General features: G+C 39.0%; 1 protein-coding gene across 1 annotated transcript; it reads left to right on the forward strand.

The window, feature by feature from the left end:
• Positions 1 to 1,724: 1,724 nt before the first annotated feature.
• sh2d4ba (SH2 domain containing 4Ba) lies at positions 1,725 to 22,281 on the forward strand. Its single transcript, XM_059565539.1, is given in 9 exon segments — positions 1,725 to 1,934; positions 3,217 to 3,440; positions 7,195 to 7,354; positions 7,662 to 7,809; positions 15,219 to 15,357; positions 15,820 to 16,114; positions 16,694 to 16,821; positions 20,328 to 20,548; positions 21,974 to 22,281. Coding segments are annotated over 8 exon segments (1,365 nt in total). The 5' UTR covers positions 1,725 to 1,934; positions 3,217 to 3,259; the 3' UTR covers positions 22,067 to 22,281.
• Positions 22,282 to 22,883: the final 602 nt, after the last annotated feature.

Consider the following 22,883-nt stretch of genomic DNA (forward strand, 5'->3'; position numbering starts at 1 on the left):
TAGAGCCAGGGAGGAAGAGAGAGCATGAATACGAGACTGGCAGACACCATTAGTCAAAGGCTGACAGCAGACTGTGACCGACAGGTAGACCAGTGCCAAGCAGGCTGTGGCAGCCTTGGCTCGGATTGGTTCTTCCCATTTGGATGCCTTGTTCTTGATTAGTGTTGTTTTGAAAGACCAAGTAATCTCTAATGGCTCACTTAACTTTAGCTCAACACTGCCCCCTGTCTGTTATTACGTCACATAACTGTAGTGTGTGCAGGCACCATATGCATTCTTTGAAGGCATTCAAATAGAACTAAGGTCCGAGGGGAATAGAGCACAGCAGGAATTATGTATTTTTGTGGGCCAAAACCTAGGAAGAAGTTAGCATTTTAGCACTTCTGGTTCCATTGTCCTGAAGTCAGTGGGTTCTCGAAAAGTCAAAAATAAATTAGAAGGGTTTTTAGTAGAGAAAACCAGAGTGATGCTATCTTTCGGGTTGGCCTACAAAAATATGTCAAGTTCATAATGGGAATGTCATGAAACCTCTGAAGAAGAAACAAGAAGGTTTAGACATAAATCCCTGAGTCCAAAGGGTCTTACTTGTACAGAGAACTTCTGGTGCCAGTGGCCCACAAGTCTAGTTGCACTTGATCAATTTCATCCACTCACGTCTGGTGATACACACACATACACATAAAACCTACAGATGGTGTAACACACTCACCCACACATTCAGTTCTGCTAGTTCATATCTCATGTGCCATTACAGCTGAGAAAGGACCTAAAACAATCTGTCTTGATGCCTGGGGCTTAAGCTTGCTGGGAGATAAATTGACTTTTTAAGAAGTACTGAAGAGGAGAGCACTAGTGTGAGAGTTAAGGTTAAACTTTTAGTTTGGCCCGCCGGAAAGTATTGGTAGTTTTTAAGTTTAAAAGAATTTATAACATTCAAAAAAACTGGAAAATGAAAAGTAAGCAAGTAGAAATGTCACAAATCAAAGTTTTATGACATTCATTTATACTTTCATAGAAATATGCTTGTACTATTATATAAATACAATTAAAATTGATTGATTTTATTTTTTATTTTTTTTAAATATCAGATCTAAATACTTGCATGAATTTACACTGCTATTTAACATTCATCAAGGCTTTATGGGAAAAAAACTCAAGGATCTTTTGAAAAGGAACTATAACCTTGACACAGAAAGAAAAAGGACAGAGAGAGAAAGAGAAAAAGAGAGAGAATTATGTACCATGTGGTTGTTTGGGGTGCCCAGCTGAGAACATTATAAACACTGAGACACTTTCAGTCATTTCCCAAGATGTACAGATACAAGCTCAAACTCATTAGGATTTACTTTGTTCAATCTGTGTTTAAGGCAATATTTTACACAGATACACAGAAAATGTAAGGAACGAACAACATAAAAATACAAATTAATAATTAATGCCAAACAAGTCAGCAGCATCATATTTGCTTAAATAGCCTTAAGAATAACTCAAAGTCTCTCTTGCAAAGACATTAGCAGTGTACCGCGGGAGGACAGACTTAATGAAGAGAGCAATGGGCCCAGATGAACCCTAGATAGGACAACAGAGAGGTTTCTAATTACATTAGCAGTATCTCTCTCTCTCTCTCCGGGTGTGTGCCTGTTTGCTTGGCGAGGTGAGAGAGCTAAAGAAAGCGAGCTAGAGAGATCCAGTTGCATTATCAGTTGACAACAGCCCTTGTCTATTCACCTGTGGGACACTTCTGACCTTCATTGCACACCAGAGGCCCGCCACAACATAGATGCAACCACACAAACCCTCATCATGGATCTGATGGGACACTATACCGCACCACTGTATTCACCTGCAGTCAGCTGGCTGTGCTCGACTCTTCAATGACAAGCAAGAAGCTCCATGCTGGCAGGACACAGAGGGATCTGAAAGAGTCAGAGCAGGTCAGTAAGATGAATAATGCAGAAATAGAGTGACCTAGGAACACAGAAAGCAGAGTGCTGACGAATGCTAGCTATTGATTTTCTGTGTAGAAAACAACAAACTGTGTAGAGTTTATGAGAAGTATTTTTTTTCTTATTTTTTGTATTTCTTCTATTCTTGTATTGTAAGATGTTGAGAAAAAATGTGTACTATGTTACTGAATAATTAAAATGAGGCAGTGGAAATTCATACTTCTATTCCCCAATGTAGCATGTAATTGTTAAAAAAGTTAAAAAAGAAAAACGTGATAACAGTACAACACAGTTCTCTGTTATTATTACTCTTAAGATTCTACACATTTATACAAATCTATCATTATTGAATTGAACAATGAAAACACTGTAAATTGTAAAATGCTTTAATGTAATAAGTGTAAGTACTTACCAAGTGTATTGGCAATGTATCGCCCCAAAAAATTATAACCATTATTGCTGTTTGAATGAAATTACTATTTTATATTTTATTAAATCATAAAGTGAAGATTTACAGTTATAGAAAGAAAACTACTATCTTAAAGAAGAAAGAAGAGAAACAGAGCCCTCACTGGAGCTCAGCTGGCCTTATTAAACGGTACACTCATCAAAGACCAGCGTCATCTGCTTTGGTGGAGACTCTAAAATATTGGCCTTTTAGTGAAAATATGACATCCGACACTGGCAAAGAAAAAGAAATGGGTAAAATGAGCAAAAGAACATGAAGACTGGATGGTAAATGAAAAATAAAAAAGTAGTATGGATGGGTGTGCTGCTCCAGAAACTGGAGACGGTCTGTGAGAAGTGACCTGTTATATATCATCACAAATAAAACATATATTCTACACAACAAATGTAACAAGTATTCTATACACAAGGTAATGAATGAAACCCCAAAAATTATTTGATAAATGTGTTTAATATACAGTAGTCATCAATACCATTAAAAATGTCTTGGTTTTACAGTAAATTGGGTTGATTTAAGGTGTCTTTGATTAACAAAGTATCAATTGATTAAAATGTATAATGATCCCAAACTCTTTAACAGTATGTTTGTGACTTGAAGTCTGATACAACCTGCAAAATGTTTTGCGACAGCTACCTAAGATATTCTTCAAAAACCAGTCAGTCTCAGGGCATTTGTTGTCGAAGACTCACATATGACTTATAGGTGTAAAACATTACAGGCTGTTCCAGGTAAGCATGCTGAAATGGTAGTTAACGCTACCTTGTTTGACTCAAAGAATTCTGCTCCAAATATACCTTGCAGTTCTCCCAGCGTGATCCTAGAGAGAAGATTCTGGCAGTCCAGAATGATGCAACAGATCTTGAGAGACATGTTTGTAGATCCAGAGCTTCTGGCTGAACTAAATGAGGAGCAGAGGCAGATTCTTTTCTACAAAATACGTCAGGAGCAGGTGCGACGATGGACAGAGTGTGAGAGCCATGAAGGAGGCTGGGAAAGACCCCTGACCAACTTTACTAGGCCTTCATGTAATCAGTCTGCCCAATCTCAGTCCAAGCGCTCTATTACTGTAGATCCCAAGTGGTGCTAATATACACTCATGATGCGCTATTGTACTACTGAAAACTTTTGCAAACTTATATATTCAAACCGAAATCTCAGTTGGCCAGACACTTTTAATGAATCATTAAAATATTGGTGTCCAAAACAGCATAAGAAAGCTTTTAAAAGCTTGGCTCATGTGTTTTATAAATGAATAGTGCTCATAAACAACTGCAGAAATAGTATTCACAATTGGAAGCAGATATAGTATTCAGTGCATTACAACTTAAAGGGATAGTTCACCCAAAAATCTAAATTATGTCATTAATAACTTACCCTCATGTCGTTCCAAACCCGTGAGACCTCCGTTTATCTTCGGAACACAGTTTAAGATATTTTAGATTTAGCCCGAGAGCTCTCAGTCCCTCCAATGAAACTGTGTGTACGGTATACTATCCATGTCCGGAAAGGTAAGAAAAACATCATCAAAGTAGTCCATGTGACATCAGAGGGTCAGTTAGAATTTTTTGAAGCATCGAAAATACATTTTGGTCCAAAAATAGCAAAAACTAAGACTTTATTCAACATTGTCTTCTCTTCCGTGTCTGTTGTGAGAGAGTTCAAAACAAAGCAGTTTGTCCTATCCGGTTCACGAACGAATCATTCGATGTAACCGGTTCTTTTTGAACCAGTTCACCAAATCGAACTGAACCTTTTAAACGGTTCGCCTCTCCAATACGCATTAATCCACAAATGACTTAAGCTGTTAACTTTTTTAATGTGGCTGACACTCCCTCTGAGTTCAAACAAACCAATATCCCGGAGTAATTCATTTACTCAAACAGTACACTGACTGAACTGCTGTGAAGAGAGAACTGAAGATGAACACCGAGCCGAGCCAGATAATGACTCGTCCATGAGTCAAGAACCGTTTCTGTCAGACGTGTCCGATTCGAGAACTGATGAACTGATGATACTGCGCATGTGTGTTTCAGCGTGAAGCAGACTGACACAGAGAGCGTCTGAACCGAACTGGGCCCGGTTCCCCGATAACGCTCACTCTTAGAAGACCTCGAAAGAAAGATCTTACCAAAGTTGTTTATGTTCCTAAATGTGTTCCCCAGAGTGTCCCTTAGGAAGATTCTTAGCACGCTGCCTCTTACGTCCGACATTACAAGAGCGCTATCCCAATTGAAGGTGCTGAATTAGTTGGCATCGATTGCTCAGGAATCGATTTTCCACTTCACGCGAAGGTGCAATACAGCGTTAAGAAAGACAACACGTTCTATGCAAATGAAACATTCCAGTAACATTTATTTTAACATAGTTTAAGTTATCAGTAAAATATAGACTATAAATTAAATTATCAAATGGTCAGTAATATGTTCACACGATATGTTGTGATGGTTAGAAGAACCGGGTATCCCTCGCTAATCATCCACCCTCCTTATCCCGTTGTGCCACTTGTGCCACTTCTTGACATAGGTTTAACGAATTCTAAAAATTATGTATTACACTTTTATATTAATGGTAAGGTACTTTACAATCAGAATTGATTGGCAAGCAGCTGCAGTTACTGCTGTTTAATGCTGTATTGATTGCCATTGGTTAATGTTTTCAATAAAAAGCAACCTATCTACAATGAACCGAGAGAGAGAGTTAGATACAGAATATGGTGGGGAAGCAATATAAAAAAAACAAGCTTCTCATCAGAGAAACTTGGAGTTTTGCTGGACCTTGCCACCAGGTCAGAGATCACACCCCTATGGTCCACTATAAACTGCACGTTTATGGCCACATATCCCTTTCGCGATATGTACGCCTGATCAATCACTGATGTATTGGCGATAGGGATGAGTGTGCCATCCACCAGGATGTAATCCCCGGCATGGCACAGAAGGGCGTTGGTGACAGTGTGGACGCACTTCCACACAGAGGTCTTGCTAAGGCCGTATAGCCTTCTCCCACGACCTCGATGAAGCAAAAAAAAGCCTGGCAAGCGCAGGTCTGAGAAGGTCCAGCAGCTCCATAATGAGCTGTCTTTAGAGACAAACTTTTTTAAGCCACGTCAGGCAAAATGTCAAAAGGGCTTAATTTTTGCCGAATAAAAAAATTGACATGGACTAAACGGCTCCGCGGCCAGCGCCGTCTTTGATTCAATACAAGGACACGTTGGATCGCTGCCATAGTTGGTCGCTTACTGGACACCACCATGCTTACCTATTTAAAGATCTTAGCCATTTTAGAGCCAAATTGTTTGCCAGATTTTAATTATCAAAAGTGATTGCCAATTCGCTTTAATTACATTACAAAATAGCTTAGGCTAATTACCACCATATTAGTTCTGATACCACATAAAGTCAACTTCATAAATAGGCCTGTATCCATTGCGAACATATTTTATTATGAGTCTTAAAATGTCCATAACATAAAATCATTGTTGAGCCACAACATTGTAAACATACCATAGTTTGACTTTTACTGCGCTGCGCTGATTTCTGAAGACTGCTGCACAGTGGGAGCGACTAGCGTCTTGAGCTCAAACAACGCTAAGAGAGAGCTTACGAATGGTCCAGACCGACCAACCTTACGAAAGTGTGACTTACAGAAGATATACTTAGCGTACGAACGTGTCGGGAATCGTGCCATAACGTTAAGAGAGAGGTTAAGGAATAGGTTAAGAACTACTTAGCGATAAGAACGTTTTGGGGAACCGGGCCCTGGTTCTTTTGGTGATTGATTCTGAACTGATTCTGTGCTAATATTATGAGCCCGGGTAAACTGAAGGCTTGAATCAAGGGCAATCACCGCCAATGACGCCATTACGTCGAGCGCAAAAGAACCGGTGAACCGTTTTCTTCAACTGGTTTATTGAATTGAACTGTCCAAAAGAGCTACTGGTGATCCAAAAACGGGTGATTCGTTTGCGAACCGGATATCACAAACTGCTGTGTTTTGAACTCTCTCACAACAGACACGGAAGAGACAATGACAATGACAAAGACAAAGAAAATGCGGAATAAAGTCGTAGTTTTTGCTATTTTTGGACCAAAATTTATTTTCGATGCTTCAAAAAATTCTAACTGACCCTCACATGGACTGACCCTCACATGTCACATGGACTACTTTGATGATGTTTTTCTTACATTTCTGGACATAGACAGTATGCCGTGCACACAGTTTCAATGAAGGGACTGAGAGCTCTCGGGTTTGGATCGACAGTGATAAAATAAATTCAAGATGTTAGCCTGTAAAATACATAGAAATATATTATTTTAATATTTGTCTGTGCAATGTATTTTTACCCTTATAAGGGTATTAGCTTAACAACATAACACATGCTAACAGCAAACTCTACTGACACTCTGTCAAATCTTCTTTATGTTTATGTTGTCAAGGATTTCAAATCTGTTACTTCTTAAGTTTCATGATGGTTAGGATTGTCCCTTTGAAGGTAGTAATCAGCACTTTAGTTAAAGAGTTTGTTCACTCAAAAATCTGAATCCTGTTGTCAAATACTCACCCTCATGTTATTTCGAAATCAATAAGGCTTTCTTTAATCTTCAGAACACAAATGAAAATATTTTTAATTTTTTTCTCTTCATTTTTGTTCATGTAGCCTATTGAGAGTCCACCCAAACAAAACTTTGACGCAACAAAAACTACGAAAACACATTGTAAATGTATAAATAAAATATAATCTAGTCTAGTTTTCACATCTGCCTTTATCACTGTTTCCAGAAAACAGAAAGAGTGTACAGTGGCTGCAGGGCAGAGATGGCGAGGTGTGGGTCTGGGTAATGGGGGACGCCCCTGGAGACAAACCATACGAGATGATTGTCAAAGAACTGATGGAGGAGAGAGCCAGGCGACAGGCTCAACTAGAAGCCCAAGAGCTGTGGTGAGGATTGTGAGATGAACACCAAATCCATGATGTTTATCTGTATCAACTGACAAGATTAGAAACTCTTTCATTTCCAAAATGAAAACAAAAAATATTAAATATTTTCCTGTAATGATTTAGCATCATGCTTTACTGTGCACATAGAAATATAAGATTAATTTTGTTAATACGGAAAAATCATGTCATTCTTCCAAATATGCCTATAAGGAATCAATACACAGGCGTGAAAGTTAAATTAGGTTGTTTCAGGAATTGTCTTATCCTATTTTAATAAAAGATTTATTCTTTTCTGGCATTTTCCAAGGCGGAAGAAAGAAGAAGAAATAAAGCAAAAGTTCAGAGATGCCATCACAAAGGAAAAAGCTCGCTTAGTTGCAGGAAAGTGGAAGGAAGAAGCTGAGGACAGGAAGGCAGCCAAACAGGAGGAGGAACGGATACGGGAGATACTAAAGGTGATTGATCCACAAAAACCTCAAACTTCTAAATGTGCTGCAAAATGAGAATGCACTAATTGGCCTCAGCAAGATTAAAATGGTTGCCAGTGTTCCACAAGGATCCAACCCATCTGCTAGAAAGCTAGGGGACTAGCTTAGCAGTGGGAGTCACAAAACAATCCAAGTGATCAATTACTTGTAGGAGACCTGCAAGGATGCCCACCTTTAGGGCAGTCGTTTGGTGGATGTTGTTTTCCACCAAAGTCTCTGTAAATTATTTAGGTAACTGTGTGGAATGGCTGCTGTATGTGGAGGTGAGCCCTCTGTACTTCTATTTTCTCTACCTCCCTTTGAAAGACAGAGAACAATAAGGAAAACAACCAGGGAATCAATACTCAATCTGAAACCAACAGGAGGGCAACTTGCTGCATCAACGACAAAAACTAGGGCCAAAGGGTTTTTTTTTTTTTGGTCCCCAAAACAGTCTATGTACTTTTGTTTTGTCATGTTAGTTTTAGTTGCTTCCCAGTTTGAAAATGCATTACACAAAACTGAAGCTGCTTTTAGTTGATGTTGTGAAAAGTAGAAGTCATGTTAAAATGTTAAAGGGTCAATGACAAATAAGGGCACACATAAAAATGAATAGGAGTAATCTATTAAACATCTGCTTTAAAACACATTTCAAGCACTTAAAAAAGTAACTGGTGAATTAATGTTAGTTTCAAAATCCTTTTATAGTATTTTCAAGAAGAAACATATACATTATACAATAACATTTCCTTACATCTACATGTGAGCGAAAACATCTTGAATTATTAATAATGATTTAAAATATATACGTATTTATTACAAATATCATGAATTCTTAATCCTTAAAGCGATCATCGGATTTACAAGCATTTACAAGTTGTTTGAATACAGAGAGAGAGATTTATTTATCCTTTCGGAAATTTGTTCTACACCATACAGTATGTCTGATACATTTATACATAAGACAACAAGACAGTTGACAGGACAGAATTCAAAACAAAATATACAACAAAATTTCCCTCTCCCCAAACACCCCCACCCTACCACACCCCCACACATACCCAACATCAGGACAGAAGACTCAAACCCCACTACACATAACTAGGATAATAAAGTGCAATTGTGCATACTGTAACAGTCAAGCTGGAAAGAAAGTGCATGATGCTATTTAAAGTGCTGTCCTGCAGGTAAGTTCTTATTCATAAATGTAATGCTAGTTGGAATGAATGACTTACTGGCTCGATTAGTTTTGAAAGAGGGTAGCCTAAACCTCCTCCCTGATGGCAACACCTCATATGCCTGGTGTAGGGGGTGTGACATATCTCTATTAATTGCTTGACCTTTCTACAACACCCTTCTTTCACAGGTAATTGCCATACTGTCTAGTTTTTTCCCCGCAACCTTGCTAGCCAGGTTAACTATCTTGCTCAGTCTGTTTTTATTGGTCACTGACAAAGAGAAATACCAGGCAACACAACAAAAAAGTAGAATGCTCTCCACAAATGAGTGATAAAAAAGTAACATCATATCACTATCCACTCTAAATTGTCTTAGTCTCCACATAAAATGCAGCCTCTGCAGCCCCTTTTTATAGACGGTGTCAGTATAACTGTTCCATTGCAACTTATTATCTATTATTGTGCCTAAGTACTTGTACTCGGCTACAATCGCAAAATCCTCTTCATTTATAACCAAACACTGATGGGGCTGGCTCCCAATTCTGTAATCTATTATTATTTCCTTTGTTTTCTTTATATTTAGATGAAGATAGCTGGACCTACACCAGTCTGCGAATTGATCCATCCAGGCCCTGTAGTTGGTCTCATCACTATTCAGTATTAACCCCACTTTTGCGCTATCATCTGCAAATTTTATTGTAAGATGCTCAGGTGTATTACTTCTACACTCATTAGTGTAAAGAGTGAACAATACTGGTGAGATGACACTGCCCTGTGGGGATCCTGTGTTGGTCATAATCGAGGAGGACACAGCCTCATTTACCCTAACACACTGTGTTCTCTCCATCAGAAAGGACTCAACCCACCTTATTATGTTAGGATTTACCCCTAACTGCCCCAGCCTCTCCATCATAATGTGGGGCCTGATGGTGTTGAAGGCGGAGGAAAAATCTATAAAGAGAACCCGGACATATCGTTTGGGCTTATCCAGATGGCAATAGATATTAAGGAGCATATACAGAAGGGCATCATCTGTGCTCCGCTTGTTTCTATAGGCAAACTGTAAAGGGTCGATATTACATTGCACATCATTTAGAATATGTCTCAGAACAATTCTCTCTAGGCTCTTCACCACGATTGATGTTAGGGCGACTGGACGATAATCATTTAAATCAGCTGGTCTTGCTACCTTAGGTACTGGTACTATGAGCGAGGACTTCCAGGCTTTAGGAATGTATTGTGTATCTAATGACTTTTGAAAAAGCTGGCAGAAAATGAGGCTAAGTTGTTCACTACACATTTGCAAAACCCTACCACTTATTTGATCTGGGCCTGGTGCTTTTTTAGAATCAATTATATTAAAAACTCTACGCACATCATCTGCTGTAATAGTTGGAGGAGTACCATACTGTAGCTGCTGTCTAATGGCATCACGCTCCAGGAGAAAGTCTGGTGTTTCGAACCATGCATAAAAACCATTCAGTTCATTTGCAAATGCTTGATAATCTCCATTTGTAACTATGTGCCTTTTCTTCTCTTCCTTCCCTATCATTGAATACATCCCTTGCCATGCATGTTTCAGGTTATTCCCCCTCATTTTCACCTCAATCTGCCGTTTATATTTCTGTTTACAGTCATTTGTTATCTGTCTAATCTCCTTCTGAACTGCTTTCATTTTAAGCCTGTCTCCCTGCTCAAAAGCTCTCCTTTTCCTGTGCAGTGCAACTTTTAATTCTTTATTTACCCAGGGTTTGTCATTTGGAAATACCCTAAAAGTTTTTTCTGGGATTATACAGTCCACACAGAACCGAATATAGTCAGTCACCACTGAAGTCAACTCTTCCAAGTTCTTACTGGTATTCACGAAAATGTCCCACACAGTACAATTAAAACAGCCTCGAAGGCATTCAACAGACTCATCAGTCCACTGTTTAACTGTTTTAGTCTTTATCTCGGGTTTGCTGGTCTTGAACTTTTGTTTATACTGCAGGACAAGCTGGATTGCATTGTGGTCTCCAAGGGGTGGTTTTACATAGCCCTTATAAGCGTCTTTAATATTCCCAAAGCATAGATCGAGTGTTTTATCCCTCCTTGTCGGGCACTCGACGTATTGATAATAATTGGGCAATACGCTTTTGATTGAGCATCCATTAAAGTCTCCGAGCACAAACTTCGGTGTATCAGGTGCCATGTTTTCTAGTTTAGCCATTGTGTCGTATATCCTATTTGCCGCGACCTTAGTATTAGCGCAGGGATGAATATATACCACAGTGACAAACACCTGACCAAATTCCCTAGGTAGATAGTAAGGTCTTACCGACAGCGACAATAGCTCAATATCCTCCGAGCAATGGGAGTCTCTTACTGTGTAGTTTTTACACCATCGCTCATTTATATAAACACACACACCCCCTCCCATTCTTTTGCCGGTTACCTGTGCATCACGGTCCAGTCTAATCGGGTCGCTAAACCCTCTGATCCTGAGTGTTGAGTTATCAGTCGTGTCTTTAAGCCATGTTTCCGTGAAGCACAACAGACAACTTTCCCGATACTCTGAGAGGTACCTCACAGCGTTCCGTAGCTCCGTAAGTTGCTTCACCAAGGAGCGGGTGTTAGCCAGGATGACCGTAGGTAGCCGTGGCTTGCTCCCCCTGCGCGAACTCTCCGCCGTACGCCTCCTCGCCGGCCTCTTTTCCTCGGTGCTGTGGATGTCCGTGTACACTCATCTGGCAGATCGACTGGAAAGTTTCCGGTATGCAGATCCCTTAGTTGCCAGAGTTGATCCCGGGTATAATGTAAAATCCCATATGTTGTGGTGGCGGCCGATGCATAGCTTCCCCGACTCAGTGAAAGGACTGTTAACAGCAACAGGTGAATTGCCAGGACGATAGACAAAAACTGCGTAACAAAACGCATCTTGACTTTGTTGGCTCGCTTTTGACTTAGCAACCAAACTTTCAAAGCGTCTAGTTCGAGGTTTATGTGGTGAAAAACGCTTACATATAAACCATAAAACAAACAAACATTTCAGACGTGCTGTAGGCACTCGTCGCCACAGTGCAGCGCCGGAAGCTGGAACATACATATATAATGATAAAAATCCACCATCACACTGACAGGCCCCTCCCACAATAGTTTAAATTGACATTAGCATTTCAGCACAGACTGGACTGGTGTCTTACCTTAGATCCACCTTGAGTGAGCTGTCATCAGTCCTCCATTTTTTCACCACTGGAGCAGATGTAAATAAGAATGTCTCCTAAGCGACTGAGGTGTTCTGTTTTTGAATGCAATAATGAACATAGCAGTGGTCATTTACTCCTAACATCTAAGCCACTGAAAAAACAGTGGATTTCATTTGTTTCTGAATGGAATGCGCCCCAATCTGCCTAAATGCATCTATGTTTGTCTGAATCATTCATGATCCAGCCGATCTACGATCTACAGAAGTGAGTATAATGTTTTATAATGAATCTTTGCAAATCGCCTTTCCTAATAATGTATTAGTTAGCGAGTTTCACAATTAATGCGATGAGTTTTCTCTTAGAGAGTGGCTCGGAAGAGGGGGGTGGGGTCAGCAGAGCTCATTAACATTTAAAGCGACATTCAATTAAACAGCACGCTGTAGACCAGTGGAGTCAAACTCATAGTTTAGTTCGAACACTGCTCCAACACACAAACCATGTAGTTTTCAAATAAGCCTGAAGGACTTGATTAGTAGATTATTTATGGTTGCATCTAAATTCTGCAGGGCTCCGGCCCTCCAGGAACTGATGGCGCGTTTCCACCGAGATTACCCTGAACAATTGTACCAGGAACTTTTTTCCCCAGGAACTATCTTACCCCCAGACCTGTTGCTTTCTGCATTTCCACCGCGGTCTAAGGTACCAGGAAGATTAGGCAAATAGTCTGGTGACAAAGGTCTGCGCGTGTTTCTCAATACAAATTATGCACATTTTGGACTTGCATCTTCGGTAGTTCAGACTTTGTGCATTCAACACGAGAGCGTGATTTCAGCTACGATGCAAATCCGGTAATTCTGCAAACAGCAGCAGACCAGTCAGCTCGCCTTGGCTACTGCAGATTTCCTCTTTGTATATTTACAATAAAACGAAAAAGGATATCAAATACCACTGCCTCCTTTCGTTTTCATTTAAACATAATAATAGCAGCAGAAATGTACTTAGTCCAGGGAAATGTGTATTTATACAGCCATTACAATGAAACGAAATTTTATATCAATTGCCTCTTTTTATTTTCAATATAACAGATAAATTGAATACAGACCAAAGATTACCCGTTAGATTTACCCAAAACGAATTATATTTTATGTTTAACCACTAAAGATAGATCAGAGCCAGCGGCACATATCAGAAGGACTTGCCGAGTTGAGACTGCTCTCAGCGGATACATTATTACTGAGCTCCCGCTGATCACGTGGAGCTGACCGTCTCCGAAATCGGCGAAACACATTTTTAAATAGATGCTGTCTTTATAAATAAACCACAGATTTGAGTTTTAAACAACTACATTCTCGCCTGAAATAACAATAACAGTAATATTTTGAAAGTGATCTGAATAAATCGTGGTTGAAATCACAATGCTGCGTGAACTCAACCAATCAGGATGTTTAGCGCCCAAGTCCCGCCAAAGTATTACCTCTCCAGCAGGGACTTTCTGAGGGAAATTTTTTGTACCCGGAACTTTATTTAGTTCCTGGTTCCCCCAGTGGAAACACACTGAGTACCAGGCCGAAGTCCCTAGTTCCTGGGTAAAGTTCCTGCGGTGGAAACGCGGCCTGAGTTTGACACCCCTGCTGTATACAGAGCTGGTTCTGACAAGGTAAAAACTGTGTTGGTTTACACTACCATTGAGAAATTTAAAAAAATATATGTTACGGCCTTTTCATTTAAACCCTAAAGAATCATGTCAACTTGTGGAAAATGGGCATCCTATGACCCCTTTAAATATCATACGTTTTTGAGGAGTCACATGACATTTTACAAGCTGAACTAAGTTGCCTTGTCATAATAAATGTCAAATTCCCTGACATATCATGGGTCTTACCTAACTTCCTGCTGATCGCATTACATAAAAAAGATATTCAAACATCAATAGGCAGTGAAGTAGTTTTGTTGAATAACATTTGTTAAATTTATGCCTTCCAAAAGATATCAAACTTTACTTTGGGGGGGGGAAAACATGCCATTGTAAACATGAATTTGTATTTTTATGCATTTTTAAAATGATGTTATTGACCCAAAATCTAGATGCATGGTATTGTGCCAAGTCAAAAACCTGTCAACTTTATAAGAATGAATAAGAATGTTTGTCTGTAGGAAAGTGAGGGCAGAGTCAATTCATCTTAAAGAGGAAATAAGATCCTAAAGGCATCTCCAGTACTGCAGGATTAGTTATTCAGAAGTTGCACTGATGGCATTATCTTTTCAAAGAGGAAGAAAAAGAAAATGGCAGAGCGTAGGAGGAGTCGGGGCAGAGAAGTGTGGTGGCGCGACCGTTTTTCAATATTCACACTGCAGATTCCCAAAGAGGCCTTGATGGTTATGATTTGCGGCCTGGTAATGAGACCTTCTAAAGAAACTTGTCAAATATTAAAGAGCTCATTTATCACAGCCCACATATCATCCCTCTTACTGGAAAGTGCCGAGTCATTAAACTTTGAAGTGTTTCTCTCACAATACTCCTTAAGTAATCTTTAAAAAGACTGTCGAGGCACAACGTAAAGAGAAGAGTGAAAAGAAAATGGGTGAACCTCTCAAAAGTTGTTTTACTTAGACGTTCTACAGTTTTATTACAAGACACTTGTCAGCAAACTCAAAGACAAAGATCTCCATACTAAATGAACAAGAATGAACAATATTTTCCATAGCAACTGTCATGACCTAAACTGCAGTCATTTTTTTGGACTAGTGCTCTAGACAAGGAGTGTCTGTTTTCAGATAACGCCTCATTGGTAATTACCTTATGACAATAATTACACGGCTTAAGTATCTCAAACAACCATGCTGCCAAATGTTAGTGGAGGATTAATTATTCAACCAAATGATTTCCATTTCAACACAGCTAATGAGCCACTGGTGCTAATACATTAGTGCCGCAAGAGTTATAACAACATACTGAGCCTAAGTAAGGACTGAGGTGCATTTGATTTGTCACCACTCTCTCTGTCCCAAAAGAAAATGTGTTACTCTCACACAGAAACAAGAGGAGGAGGAGAGGCAGAGGGAAGAGGAGGAGATACGACATGCAGAGGAAAAAAGGGCGAAGGAACTATATATGTCCCTTGAGCAAGAACAAAAAAAAAGTGAACAACGTGACAAAGAGTGGGAGGAACAATGTGAGTGAAGATGTTATTTCTTCATATACATTTTCATCTGCCAAAGGTTTAAAAATTAATCATAAAAACCTGGTTACCTGATAAATACCAGTTACAGTGTTTATGCATAGAGAGAAGAGAGAGAGAGAGAGAGAGAGAGAGAGAGAGATGGTAATAAGTCAAGTTGTTTTTTAACTAAACTAAATGTCAAAATACTCGACTAAACAATATTCAATTAATTTACCTAATCAGTGTTCTAACTGGTATACAACTGTATAGCAGCTAGTTTGTTGCTACAAAGACAGTCTAGCTTAGACCAGCTAGAAACCGGCTACCATGTTCCAAAACACACTTTCCACAACTTTTATAAGCATTATATATGTTGCATAAGCTTGATTTTCCAGCAAAGTTGCATGCAGTCTATCCTTTATTATAAACTTTTCTCCATCTGACCATCTATTCTTTCTACTTCTTCCTCTTTAGTACGTCGCTCAAAAGAAGCTGATGAGGAGAAGACAAGAAAGGCTCGCTGGGCAAGAGATGAGTATAAGCGCCAGTCACTACGGGCCATAGAGAAAGGCCACGTTGCTGGCCTGAGTGGCCATTTCCAGAAACAGTCCCACCGGAGACACAGTACTTTCATTGAACCATCTGTTAGTTCTGTTTCTAGTAATGAAGTCCGTCCCAGACCCAGCCTTCAGCGTGCAGAACCCCCTCTCTACCGGCGCAGGCAAAGCCGCAGACATAGTACAACAGCAACACAACCACTAATGGACAGGTAACCATTCTGTAGAGAAATAACAGTATGTGACACTGAATATAGATTATACTATATTCAAGTGTTTTAAGCAAATTTTTATTTATCTGAAACACACAAATATTAGAATTCTGGCTGACATGGATAAATATTTTCAATTATCACTGAAATCTATAGTACGATTTTATTTTCAATTCAGTAGACATTTTAATTCCAAAGTGACTCACATTCAAGGTATTGCAACTTGTCAATAAAAAAAAATCAATTAAAATGGATCTGTTTTTAATTTGCTAAAGATTACATTTACCAGTCACCCTTACATATGTGTGCATAAAAAATGCCCTACAGAAGAAATGCTTTAGACCACCCTAAGCTGGTTTGTAGGTCTAGGACAAGGTCAAGCTCGTCTTCCAAACTGTCCAAGCCCAAGTTGGTTCAGCTGCTCTCCCAGCCTTAAATGCTCTAATATAGGCAAACCAGCATTTGTTGACCAGATTGAAAGACCATCTAAAACCACCAAACCATATTAGGCTGGTCCTTTCAAAAGAATTATGCATTAGATCAAGAACTGTGTGAATTAGCGCTTTTCTTTACCATTAGCCCTGCATGGGTGCGAACACCACGGCCCAGTTCCAGGGAAATGGTTATTCTCTGGTTCACTGAAGAGCAGAAACCAAAACAAGCGGGATATGAACGGAATGGCAATGCTATCGCACCGTGGTTCCACGGTAAGGTTTCTTAATGACCTCTCTGGTGTCTCCCGTTATCCGATACGATGGAATAAAATCCATGATCACCTGTTAAATTGTGCCTATGTCAATGTCAGCATTAATTGCAGAATGTAGTTGATGACTACTATCCTGTAAGCAAGTGGAAAACATGAGTAGTTTTAGCGAAGCAGACATATGCTAGTACCTCTCAAGACCTCTGCCCTTTTACCCTCTTGTACACACTGTCACCCAGATCCACGAGGAGAGAGAAATGGAGCGTGGAATAAGCAGCCCCTGTTTTGAAACCAGAAACTAGCCAACCAACAGATGGAGAGCGGTGGTGTGTGTGTCTGCGTCTACTTGTACACGGACAGACACTAGAGAGAAATAGAGGGGGAGTGCTCAATAATTCAAAGGCTTTGCTAAGCTAATTACTGGCATGAGTCCTGCAGCTTTGTCATGTTAGAATGGGTTACAGTTTGTGACTCCTGGTTAAATGACAAGAGAGCAGATTAATAGGCGTGTGAGTGTCGGAAATTCCAACGGAATGTGGGCCACGCATCAGCCTGTGTGATTCTGAATAGATGTGTCTAGATAAGAGGACAGACGCACACTCAATTCTACCCATACTGACACATACATACACAAGCCACGGTGTCGATTTACACCAACACTGCTGGTAGAGATACATGGAAAAAAACATACTATACCACTTTCTATCTGTCATCTGATGACTCGATTACAGAGATAACAAGATTACAATGGAAACAATGCTGAAATACCTTTTTATTTACCCTTGTGGAAAAAAGTACAAAAAAATCAAAGTACAAAAAGCTACTTGTGATTATATAATATTAGCATGAACTCATGCCTATAATTAAGTATACTTTTAAAAAGTGCGCTTTGTAATAATGTTGAATAAAAGTTGCTTCAAAGAAGTAACGTTACACATATTGTTTTAGTGTTGACTAACATAGTAAAGCACATTTAAAGGAAATATATTTTAAACATATTAAATTACAGTTTTATCTTACATACTGTATGTATATGCAAACGTATTTAGACACGACATACAAGTTTCAGTAGAAGTAACATTACGTTTTAGTTGACCATAAATGTTTGTCAGTACATTCAACTGTAACCAGGGGTTAAAGTGGGCCGGAACTCAGATAAATTAATAAATAAATAGATTCATTAATATCAATGATAGAGCGATAGTAGGCTATAGTTTTAAAAAAATGTTGCATGTGCACTGTCAAATTGCAACCAGCCTGGTGCTTCTGATCTGAAGGAATCTTTATGCATCAAGTAATATCACCTCCTGGCCCCGCCTTCACAAACCCGCTTCCCGACGTGTGTTATGTTCTCAGTCACGGTTCTCCTGTCTGATGTGAGGGCATTGCCGGTTCAACACAAGTCATGGTGTTTACAGTTGCTGTTCTAGCCATAGCTAGTGGATGTTGCAGTGGAGTCAAAAGTCTAAGGTGAAGTAGAATATAATGTCAAATTTACATAATTTAGACAGGGCAACAAACACAAGTTAGAGAACGAGCAAGGCTCCGAGTTAGACTATTATTTGCAGGACAGTATGGCTCTGTTCATCAGCTAGTCAATGAGGAATTCACCAAGGATATTTTCGTAAACAAAAACTGAAACTAAGACTTAAACTATCGGTCAAAAAAATTTTTTTTCCGTAAACTGGAATAATACAAGGAAAATCACAATAAATGAAAAACGAAACGAAACTAACAACAGTTACTGAAATAAAATATTAATTTGCAAAAATCAATAAACGTTTTCTTTATTAATAAGCTCTTCACTGTGGCGGAAAATCTGGCCTGTGGCTGTTTAGGGAAATGCCTGTTCGCGCTCGAAGTTGCTGAGGCAATTAACCGTGCAATTTGCTTGTTGGTAATAAACATTTAAACTGTTATCCATTGTATTTTATTTTGTTGGTTATCAAAAAACGGAATATAATACGAAAAAGTAGGTACTATCTTACAGTGGTTTGCAACGATTCTCCTTTCCCCCACAATGCATTGCATTACGTCACCTTGGGGAGAGAATTTACCAAAGCCCGCCTTTTTGCATTGAGAGTGACTAGAGAGACGATTAGTAGACGAGAGTATTCAGATTATAGATAAATAGATACATACATAGATATAGATAGATAGACTAGATATATAGATAGATATCGACCAACAGCGACCAAAACGCACTCACTTCCCTACAGCACAAGCTTTCCAATGCAGTTTTCATGGGACAGCACCGCCCACACTGTGTGTCGTTATTGTGCACTGCTGTTTGTAGACTAGCTCCAGTGCTCACTGCTGCGTTGCTAAATGATAGCAACTCACCAGAACACTTTACCAACTCTCCACTCATTCTCCTCGGACCATGCATTTAATTGGCTTTGACGGCCATCAGTTCTTGGCAATTCCTCATTTGCCCTCTCACGTCTGGCAGGTTCGAAATTATACGGCTGCGGGCCATCATACATGTTGGCTCTTGCCACCTCTTCCTCATCCCAGTCAGCCGCCATGTTATAATACTAGACTGAGGCTACCATAGATATCATCTAGGATGTCTATGGAGGCTACCTTTCCTCTACTTCTCCCCAACATGACGTCATCACCGAATTGCGTAAAAAAAAAGGTTAATAGCAAAAACTTAAAATACATTTTTGAGACATTTTAAAAATGATATACATATTTTGTGTGATTTATGTACCCATTAGTCAACAGTGGTGGTTAACCTGCAATATGGGCTTTAAGTTGCATTTATTTATTTATTTATTTTTTTTTTTATTTTTTTTTTTTTTGTTCAATCTCAAACCATTATTTTATTCTTAAAATAATGGTTAACTAATGTGTGCAAAAACTTTAACTTTGAATAAATGTCTTGCTAAAACTAAACTGAAATTTAAAACAAAATTGAAAACGATATTAAAATGAAAACTAATTTTTAAAATGCAAAACTATCATAAACTTGTGACAAACATAAGGTTAATTGCAAGGTAGATGGCTAGCACTCCAGCTTGTCACTACTGAAAGAGACAAAAATGTCCATGAATAGTAATTACACAGAATAAGGCAGTCTGTCAAAACAAAACAAAACAAAATAAAAGTAAAAAAGTATTGTGATACTTGGTGCCACAGTGACTGTCCCAAAAATTATTTCTATACCACGATACTCAATATGTTGTCACACGGCGAGTAATTTTTCCCTGTTGCTCCTACACAAAATTTGAGGGTTCTCCCACCTGCCAAATCCCACTTTAACCACTGACTGTAACCATATTTCAAAAAATGAAATTACATACATTTGAACTACAATAATACATTTTAATTTAATCGCAAATAGCAACCCTTTTCACAAGGGTAAACAGGCCAGTATTTGTGAAGTGCTTCAGTTAACATCAACATAAAATTGTTTTGAATTAGTGTACACTTAATTAACAGCATTATAAATAAAGGTTTATAATGCTGTTCCACTGACAGTTTACTGTGATGTGTATGCTGAAGGTATCATCTCCCGAGAGGACTCCGAGACACTGCTTATGAATGCTGCTGAGGGCTCTTTCTTGGTACGGGTCAGTGAGAGGATATGGGGCTACACACTGTCCTATCGCACAGCCAGCGGTTTCAAGCATTTCCTTATCGATGCTTCGGGGGACTATTACAGCTTTCTGGGTGTGGACCAAAACCGTCATGCCACCCTTGCTGACCTCATCGACTTCCACAAGGTAAAAGAGCAGTGATAGTCTGTGACATATGGGAAAATGTATTTTTACCTCAAGAATGCAAAAGATAAAAACATTTCTCGAACCAAAATACATCTAAAATAGTTTATATTGATCGTTTACAATAAGGCCAGTCAATTTTGAAAATTGAAAATAATGTAATTTCCTGTACTTTTTGAGAACAAAAGCTTAGAGTGCTGTAATCATTCCCTCACCATCATGTTGTTCAAGGCAATTTATGTCCAGACTGCTCTTTTCCATTCAATGAAATTGGACAGATGAGGCTCAAGGAATTAGCTTAAAAAAAATCAAAGCACAACAAAAGCATGATTAAAGTACTCCATACTAGGCTGTTAACCCCATTAGTCAAAATTCACAGTGCGCGTCATCAGTCTTTTGGATGGAGTCGATTTATAAAATCGAACGTTTTAGTGAAGAACAATCTGGATCTCGTGCTGTGCCCAGGTCAGAAGGGAGGAGCACAGTTTGTCAATCTTTATCTAACGATACTGAATGAAACAACCACCTTTTTGCCATGAAAAACGTATGTTTAGGACATGTATTGTGAAGTAAATGAATTATGGCAGAATGTGCCTTTGCCAGTAAACTGCCTTCAGTTGTTTGGAAATCAACAATTACTTTCTTGTGCAGCCATTCAGTGCTTGTAGCTTCAGATGTAAGTTTTCATCATTCTCCAGAGCAATGTTTTTACTGTGGAGAAGCTCTGAAGCCCAGATACATGACAGCTTGTGCAGGATTAAAGTTAGGTCCATCTAAATGTCTCTGGATCTCTAAAAGTGCTGTAACATCTCAACATGTGAGGAATGGATTAGGAGTCAGGGCTGATTCCTGAGTCAGACAATGTAATGTAATCTGTACTAAAGCAACTTCCAATAACTGAGAGCATGCCTTGGCATCTCCACAAACCTTCAGCATAGCATGTGTAACCATGGATACGTATTTCACTTTCTGGAATGCTGTCAAAGTTTGAGTCACAAGCTGTGAAATCTCTGACATTAGTTACATGGAAATGCAGGCGACGTTGTACAACTGTCAACAAGCGTTCCTGCTTCACGCCTCTGCAATATGGTGAAAATAAATAAAAAACACTGTAGAGAACCTGTCTACTTATATATGAAAATTACAACGGGTTTAGCTCAGATAGAGACAATCACCGAATGAAAAAAAAAGCAAGTCAGATTTACACAGCAGAGCATTGCTGGAAACAAGACTGCCCTCACTATTTCAGCCCGCATTTGGCGTAAGTTTGAATATGTAAAATAGATCGAATGACACACATAGCATGCTCCCTTTTAGCATAAGATGATTTCCAGCCACTTGTGTGTCAGCAAACAGACTTTAAATCTTGTACTCGTTCTATTAGAATGCAGACTGCACTGACAAATGGCAACATCTGTCTGCTCTCAGGAGGAAATCATCACAACTACAGGGAAAGAGCTGCTGATGGAGGCCTGCAAGCGGACTGGGCCCTCTGTGGATTTCGGAGGGCTTTTCCCATGATTCCTTACATGCTAAAGACTTCAAAGGCCAGTCTCTGTAGGGTATCTAATGTAGCAGGGTGTTCACTTCATTTCAAAGAACATGGTAAAAAAACAAGATTTCTGGTCCTCATGTTCTGCCTCTGAGTTAAAGTGCCTTATGATCAGGCCTCAACGGAAAGACTTTTTTTCTGTGGAAAATATGTAAGAATTCTTATTTCAAACATTGTGAATGTGTTCAAGGATGCAGATTATGCTAATTATGTAGAAATATGAGGACCTTTGTGACACTGTATTGTCTGTGCTGATTTTTTTGAAAAATATGAAGAATTCTGGTTTCAAACTTGGTAAAATGTTAAGTGAATTCACCAAGGATATTTTCGTAAACAAAAACTGAAACTAAGACTTAAACTATCGGTCAAATTTTTTTTTTGCAGATTATACAAATTATACAGTGATATGTATAACTTTGAGGCTTTTTTTGCAATTCCTGGACTGAATTTTAAGAAGAGTTTGTAGAATTACAACAAACATGGTAAAAATATATTAAATTAAGCAGATTATACTAATTATGTGCAAATGTTTAGACACAGACTAGCCTGGTTTAAAGGAACTGTGCATGGATCCGTGTTTTTCTGTAAATGAAAAGCCAATAGTGATCATTTTCTGTTCTTTATAATAGGATGGAAAAAGCTATGTAAATAAGAGCCAGTGTGGACACTGAAACAATACATCCAAAGAAAGTTTGTCTAAGGAAGGACTGTTTTAACAACAACAGGAAAAGACTGTTTCCTCAGTCCACCCTTTAGTTAAAGCTTTTTCCATGAGAGAGAAAGTCT

Source organism: Carassius carassius, chromosome 14 (genome assembly GCF_963082965.1).
Source record: "Carassius carassius chromosome 14, fCarCar2.1, whole genome shotgun sequence".
Taxonomy (NCBI): Eukaryota; Metazoa; Chordata; class Actinopteri; order Cypriniformes; family Cyprinidae; genus Carassius; species Carassius carassius.